General features: G+C 42.0%; 2 protein-coding genes across 2 annotated transcripts in view; both read right to left on the reverse strand.

The window, feature by feature from the left end:
* The window catches only part of LOC308508980 (uncharacterized protein), a 146150-nt gene that overhangs the window by 93489 nt on the left and 44280 nt on the right, over window positions 1-8381 (reverse strand). The window lies entirely within an intron of this gene.
* The window catches only part of ZNF556 (zinc finger protein 556), a gene marked incomplete at its 5' end in the record, with an annotated part of 38494 nt that continues 31278 nt past the window's right edge, over window positions 1166-8381 (reverse strand). Inside the window, 3 exons of the mRNA XM_081076477.1 lie at window positions 1166-4478; window positions 4889-5069; window positions 6067-6193. Coding sequence (XP_080932603.1) covers window positions 3176-4478; window positions 4889-5069; window positions 6067-6193 — 1611 coding nt within the window. The 3' untranslated portion in view covers window positions 1166-3175. The remainder of the gene's footprint in view (window positions 4479-4888; window positions 5070-6066; window positions 6194-8381) is intronic.

Raw genomic sequence — 8381 nt, forward strand, 5'->3', positions numbered from 1 at the left:
GTAAAACACAGAGATGGTGACTAGGTTATTGCAAGCTAATAAACATCCCTAACATAGCCAGGAATGTAATTATTATGACAACTATGAAATAAACATAAGAACTATGTGACCAGCAGTTGGCTTTCCTGGGTGGTCCCAGACCTTGGGACAAGCCACCTTCTTCAGATGTTGTCTGCTCCAGATAACTTTAACTTGAGGTGTGGGAAATCCAACCACATGAGTCAGGTGCAGGTGAGGGAACCTTTCTTTAAACGAGAAACGTGACTCCCTGAGTCAATACATGGTAACTGCAGCACAGGGATTAGTAATCAACACCTGGGACAGTGCTTCCCAGTGACGCTGGAGGGATCTTTGTGGAGATGTCTCTCCTAACAGACCATGTCTCCAGGTTGTAGGTTGTGATGAGAATGTCTTCATGTCCCGGAAGTGCGCTGTGAAAAGACCGCTCTGTGAGCTTTGAGTTAATTTCAAGAGGTTTTATAAGTTGTCAACAAGAAATCAGAAATTCGGGGCTGGCCCAGTGGCTCAGGTGGTGCACTGTACCCTAATGCTGAGGTCACTGGTTCGATTCCCACATGGGCCAGTGAGCTGCGCCTTCTACGGCTAAGATTGTGAACAGCTCTCCCTGGAGGTGGGCTGCCATGAGCAGCCGGAAGTCGGTGTGAGCTGCTGCGGGCTACCGTGTGCTACCAGGAGTGGCTGCTGGCCAGCTGGCAAAAGCTGCTGTGAGCGGCTGAACAATGACCAGCGATCGACTGCATCAACTGAAGGGAGCGCAAGGCTCATAACACCAGCATGGGCCAGGGAGCTGTGTTCACAACTAGACTGAGAAACTTGAACTGGAGTGGGGTGGGGGGAGGCAGGAGGTGAAAAAATAAGCTATTCCTCCAGAAAGGACTAGCTTAACAAATTTTGTCACTAAACATAAAACATAATAATCTTGCAATTATACAACAGCATTGAGAATGTATTCGTATTTATATAAAAACAATGTAGAGAATAATGTTTAATAAAAATGCACTTTTCCAACCATATATGAGAATAAAATGGGTAATCACATCAAAATTGAATGTAAAAACACGGGTTTATGACTTAGCAGTTACCTATAAAAGAAAATTTATACACACTGCCAAATATATTCATAAGTTTATTTTTTACTTTTTTTAAGTTTATTGGGGTGACAATTGGTAGTAAAGTTACATAGATTTCAGGTGTACAATTCTGTATTACATCATCTATAAATCCCATTCTATATTCACCACCCAGAGTCAGTTCTCCTTCCATCACCATATATTTGATCCCCTTTACCCTCATGTACCACCCGCTGCCCCCTTACCCTCCGGTAACCACTATTGTCTATGAGTTTTACTTCATTTGTTTGTCTTGTTCTTTTGTTGTTTTCGTTTTATATGCCACATAACAGTGAAATCATATGGTTCTTGGCTTTTTACAAAAGTGTATTTCAATCATGGAAGTATCCACAACCAATTGATACAGGGTCAGTCCAGCCTCTCCACAGTGCAACCTGGATAGGAAGTGTCCTGCATTTTGCCGCAGTATTAAGTGTGTCTGGGGTACAGGCTGCAAAAAGATCTCCCGATAAAGGAACAAGATGTTTCCTACAGAAAGCATGTAATGAGGAGAAACATTGAAGATGGGGTGGGGGTGACAGGATGACAGAAGATCTCTAAGTGTGACATCGAAAAGAACTGGCCTGATGGATACTAACATGCTACAAGAAAATGGAAGAATCTGAGTAAACCTGAAAGATAATCCACAATGAGTGAGCTTGTGGAAGTCTGAGGAATCTGCTGCCTCAGGGGAACTAACATCAAACGTGTATTTGGGTTCAAATGTTCCACTCTGGCAGAGTCAGCAGTCAGAAGAATGCTGTAACTCAGGCCTACTGGGTTCCCACGCATCTCTGTCTCCTGATGGTTAGGAACTGAGAGTCATGGGTCTTCCTCTTCTCATGAACTCACAGCATAATCACAAAGTCTCTGGGATAAAACTTCCAACTTCACCCATGCTGGCAGCACAATTCAGTGAAACAATTTGGATACAAGATTTCATCGTCATGCCACAAAATCCCTAATTGTATCTCAATGTATCACTTACAATTCCCAGCCAGTGACAAAAATGGATGTGATATCCACTGGAAACAAACATGGAATTGACATCTTTCAATAAGGAACACAGACGAGAGAGGTAGATATCTAGTCAGAAAATTCCAGTACGTACAGCAGTGCACCAAAAGTAAAATTTCAACAATTTAGGTCTCTAGTATGATCACTTAGGGAGGTCGTAATAAGTCATAAAAGTTTTCAAGTAAAATTATATCAACCTTAATATTAAGAACAAAACAAAAAACAACAACAAGACGTATTACCCATGGGTTGAAAAGACACTACAATGCAAATGACAAGTTTTATATAATTGTATAATTACTTAAAATCTGAGATACTAAAATATGTATACTAGAGATGAAGAGAACATAGAGGAATATTTATTATCTAAAGCGTGCCTATCAAAACGAACTAGAAATTAGTACACTGACATTATTACTGACACACTGCACAAAAATGAGGCATTACAAAAATGAAACCATATTTGTAACATGTATAAGATGTCTGTCCTGCTGTTTTTAGGTACCACCTATGTGAAATGCTACATCTGAAAAATTTCCCACATTCTTTATATTCATGGGTATCTCTCTGTTGCCTGTTCAGATTGACATGGTTTTAAGGGAGACTGAAGGTTTCCTACAGTTCTTGTGTTCAGACGTATGCCCCAGTATGTGTTCTTTTATGAGTGTGCAAGTTGTGGAATATTGAAAGCTTCTCCTCCTTGCTGACAATCACAGGTCTCTCTCCATGGTGTGTTCCTGCATGTTTTTGAAGGGAGACATAATGACTGAATGATTTTCTACATTGATAAGGTTTCTCTCCATTGTGCATTCTCACATGTACTTAAAGGAAAGACTGACAACTTAAAGCTATCCCACACTGCCGACATTTTCTCCCCACTGTGTTTTCTCACATTTTCTTTAAGGGAGTAGTGAAAACTGAAAGCTTGGCCACATTGCTGACATTCATAGGGTTTTGCCCTACTGTACATTCCCACGTCTATATAGGGATCAGGGCCCACTAAAGGCTTTCTGACATTGCTGACGTTTTTAGGGCTTCTCTCCAGTGTGCTTTCTCTTATGTACTTTAGTGTGCACTCTCATATGTACTTTATGGGAGGACTGAAAACTGAAGGCTTTCCCACATTGCTGACATTCATAGGGTTTCTCCCCCGTGTGTGTTCTAGAATGTATTTTCAGGCTCAATGGATGATTAAAGGCTTTCCCACACTGTTCACATACAAAGGGTTTCTCCCCTGAGTGTATTCTCGAATGTGATTCAAGGATGCATCGCTGAGTGAAAGCTTTCCCACACTGCTCACATACAAAGGGTCTGTCCCCAGTGTGTATTCTCGAATGTGCTGTAAGGCTGGATCGCTTACTGAAAGCTTTCCCACACTTGTCACAGTCGTATGGTTTCTCCCCAGTGTGTGTTCTTGAATGTGATTTCAGGGCAGATTGGTGTCTGAAGGCTTTTCCACAGTACTCACATACATAGGGGTCCTTCCTATTGTGAGTTCTCACATGCTTACGAAGGCTGGACTGCATACTGAATGCCTTTCCACATTCCTTACATTCATGGGTATTCACCCCGCAGTGCGTGTCCACATGGCTTTGAATGGAACATGAAAGGCTGAAGGCTTTCCCACACTCCTTACATTCATAGGGTTTCTCCCCAGTGTGCGTTCTCACATGCACCTGAAGATAGTAGGCACTGGTGAAGGCTTCCCCACACCCCTTACATTTATAAGGTTTCTCCCCAGTATGTGTTCTTACATGTTCTTGCAGGAGTGTGGACATCCTGAATCCTTTCCCACACTCTTTACACACGTATGGTTTCTCTCCAGTGTGGATTCTAACATGTTCGCGCAGGACTGAAGGAAACCTAAAGGCTTTCCCACAGTGCTCACATTCATAGCGTTTGTCTCCAGTGTGTATCCTCATATGTGCTTGAAGGGAGGAGGAACAACTGAAAGCTTTTACACATTTGCTACACTGGAAAAACCCTTTTTTATCACTCAGGTTGATTATGGATTTCTCCGATGCTGTCTCACTATCCTGACTTGTACAGGGTTTCTCCATAAAGTCTGTTCCCACATGAGAGCTTAGGCACGAGACACACCTGCCGGCTTGCCCACGTTCCTCATGCACATCAGATGTGTACCCAGTTTGACATCTTTCCTGATTCTGAAGGAAAGAACGTTCCATGAGGGCTTTTCCACACTTAGTGCATTCACAGGGTTGAACTCCACCTGGGCATTTCTCACCCACAGGAAGTGATGTAACCTCGTTCAGGGGGCATCCACATTGGTCACCTTCGTTAGTTTCACAGAGACTCCCTGGCAAAGGACTTCTGTTCAAAACGTTAAACAGACAATTAGGGATCAATAATCATAAGTGATTTCTTTATTAATGATTAATGATGTAAATGTTTACTTTGACTACATCTTTACCATTTTCAATGAAAGCGTGTATTTCTGGCAGGGTCTGAATTGTTACATGGTGTTAAAAAGCTTACTGCTTGGGCCAAGGGCGGAAACGGGGCCATAAATTTCAGTGCTTCTTACACCCGGGGTTTCCTCATCATTGTTTGCATTGAGTTCTATGGAAACTCTCAATGTCTAAATCATAGTTTTGAAAATGTTGTGTTATTAAAATTCTGTGGGTACTCAATTGTTTGGGAAGATTTACAAACTTTTTCAATTTTGAAATTAATTTAGCGCTATGCAGATATTCCGCTTCAACCCGAGTACAGCCACTCACCTAACAGGTATCTCCTGGGTTAGGTGCCGATCTCCATTGTTACTGATCAACTGGCTTTCTCCAATAAGTGACCGAGAACTAATTCTTGTAAATCTCCCTGTTTTCTCTTCACTGGGTATATTATTGTTCAAAATATTCCGCTGAGAACGTGACTCACTGGTTCTAACTTGACTGCAATAATCTGCAACATTTGGGAGGAAAACTTAATTTCATGTAAACGAAGTGTTGGGAATAAGAAAAGAGATCATTTGTGTATTTTCATATATTGATATAAAATACAAACAAATGTAGGAATAAACCAACATGTGAGGAAATAAGAACACTGACTACCCCAGCGATTTGGGACTGTGGCAGAAACAGGTAAAATAAGTCAAAATAGCAACCTGCATTTTAGGAACTACGTCAAAAGAGATGGAGACAGAAGTTCAAATAAATATTATTAATATCACATAATGCAAAGTAGGAAAGAAATGGGTAAAATGAATGTGTGCAAGTGCTCTCTTTAGAAGAGGACCCGCAGAAATTCTTTCCAAGTGTTTTAGGATGGATGACAAGTCCAACAAGAAAGTCAGGGACATGACAAATGTCACCCTCCTCAAACAGACTGGGAGTCATACTTCTGATGCACATGGACAAACATCATTCCCTTATCTAGAACCTGTTGTTCCCTGAGGGTTGTCACTCTCCTCCAGTTCTCAGATACACAGACCCTACATGGATGGAGCCTTTCTCACGGTCCCCAGATGCCATTGGCTGATTGGGCCGTGTGTGCGGTGCTGCCCTGCTCCTGGAGGAAAGGTCCTCATTATTGAAGACGGAGGGCACCAAACATCCCATGAGATGGGCCATTACTTAGGCCTTTAACACCATTGATGTTGGTCACGTGTGGGATTAACGGCAGGAAAATGTCCACGTGAACTGCTTATTAACCACAGTGTAACTTTCTCAGAGTAGAAACCAAGCTGCTCTCACAGCCCCACAGCAACTGGAGATGATGGACATACATAAAATTAGGGAGTCTCAGACTTTTGATGGAGATTAATAGTCACTTTCATATATGAAACTTTGTTTTCACAGAAAAGTTATTTGACTCTAAGTTGTTCCAAGAATGCTTGGAGTGGGTCTGTCTTTTTTCAACATATGCACATTCCAAAGGGAAGAGATGAAGCCGTCCTTACCCACTGAGGCCAGGTTCTGGCAGGTCTCCTGCATCACTTCTCTGCAGAGCTTCCTCTGAGCACCATCCAGCAAAGCCCTCTCTTCCCGGGTGAAGTTTACAGCCACATCCGCAAAGACCACAGTGTCCTGAAACATCCCACAGGTTCTATTTCAGCAAGGCATCTCTACACCACTGAGTGCAGGAAATGGAGGAAGCTGACAGTCAGCTGGACTCAATTCCTAGGACTCAGTTCCTGGGACGCCTGAGCTCATGTTCTCATGGGAAATGACAATGAACAAGCAAATGACATGCACAACCCTCAGGGATGGGCAGCGCTTGGAATCTGCAAAGTTTGTCAACCAACATATACTTCTCCTCACATAATTATAAAATGAATTCTCTTGAGATGGAGAATATTCTGAGATCAGGTAAAGACTGAAAAATGACATCAATCATTAATACAAAACTGCACACCTGGGTCACTGAGAAGCTATTTCTGTATCTCCAAGACCTGGAACCAGAATGTCAGGACATCATGGACACTGAGTTTTTCAGGGCTGCTGACCTGACCTTCGAAGTTGTCACTCTCGAGGAGCCTGATCTAGTCCCCTCATATCTGCCAGAGACAGACAAGACCCCATCCAGGATGTGGGGGACACTGTGGACAGAGACACAGGCCAGGGCCCAGGCCTGGCACATCTGTTGGTAAAAGAGGTAGCTGATTCCTGAAGAATCTGTAAAGCCAGTCGGGCCTCTCATACAAAACTGAGGGCCTGGAATTTAAGAAAATAGCCCCACGAAGAAAATCACTGAAGGATCTGAAGGAAATAAAGACCAACGTGACGTAACACACAAAAATATAACTCATCAGAATCTTTAGAGCAATATGGGATAGCACCGAACCCAAAGAAATAAAGAGCAAACAATTATGAAAATGATATTTTTAAAAACAAAAACATGTTCTTAAAACCTATCGAAAAAACCACCAAAACAGCTACAACAGAAACCATGCTACTTCAACTGAGGTTGCAACCGTAGGTGAATAAGCATACAACAGCTACAAAATTTGTATTTTAAATATATTTGGGGAACGCATAAGACATTAAAATAAAAGATAACAATATAAAGACATATAATATGATTAAATAAGGGCACAGACTATGAGTAGACATTTCCCAAAGAAGAAATACCAATGGCCAATAAGCACATGAAAGTCGCTAGACATGAGTCATCAGGAAAATGCAAATCAAACCAAAGCAGATTCCTGTTCACACCACTAGGTCGGCTGTGCAGACAGACACACAAGTGCTGGCGAACACGTGAGGACACTGGGATCCTCACACATGGTTGATAGGAAGTAACGTGGAGCAGCCACTTTGGAAGATAGCCTGGCAGGTCCTCAAAATGGTGAGCATGGTGACCATATAACACAGCAATTCCATTCCTAGGTGTCCACACACCCAGAGAAAGCAAAAACACATCAACACAAGACCTAATGCACAGACACGTATAGCAGTGTGAATCATGATAGAAAAAAAGTGGAAATTCAAAAGTGCAACAGATTTGGAGAAGCAAAATGTGGGATATTCATGCAATAAATGTGGCAATAAGAGGAATGAAGTGATGACCTCTGACATGAAATCAATGATCCTTAAGGACATTAGGCTTCACAACAACCACACACAGTGTCATATCATTTATGTGAAATGCATAGAAAAAGCCAATCTGTAGAACGTAGGTTAACAAAATGCCTAGAACCCAAGGACAGGCATGTTGGATGGGGAGTGAGTGCCAGTACATATAAAAATCTGTAGGAGGATGAAAATGTTTTAACATGAGAACATGAGGATGGGGGCACAATACCGCACATGTAATGAATGCTATTGAATTTTATATTTTCAACAAAGTTTCTGGTATTTAAACTATACCTGAATTACAGGTGTTGAAAAATAAATTGAGGTAGATTAAAAACATAGCCTTCTTATAATAATGGCAATTGTACTGAAAAACAATGGATCCTGGGCAAATGAAAGAAAGTGTAACAGGAGTAAAATTACATGTTTCAGAGATTGTAGTCACACAGCAGCCTAGCAGTCTGTCCCCTCCAATCTTTCCTTAGGGAAAGGTGACCCTGCGGGATTGTTCCTCATTGGGGTTGAGTTTATGCTACCCTAAGTCTCCATGTTTGGTCCTTGTAAGCAGGGTCTGCAGTCAAAGACAGGTAAGATTTCTCATGGGAGAAACAACCTAAGCCAGACGGGACGCCCCTAGGACCCCCATGAGCTAATGTAAAGTTAGGAGGTAGCTGTGCCCCTCCTTCTGAGAAGCTGCTGA

This window comes from Rhinolophus hipposideros (genome assembly GCF_964194185.1).
Source record: "Rhinolophus hipposideros genome assembly, chromosome: 16".
Classification (NCBI taxonomy): Eukaryota; Metazoa; Chordata; class Mammalia; order Chiroptera; family Rhinolophidae; genus Rhinolophus; species Rhinolophus hipposideros.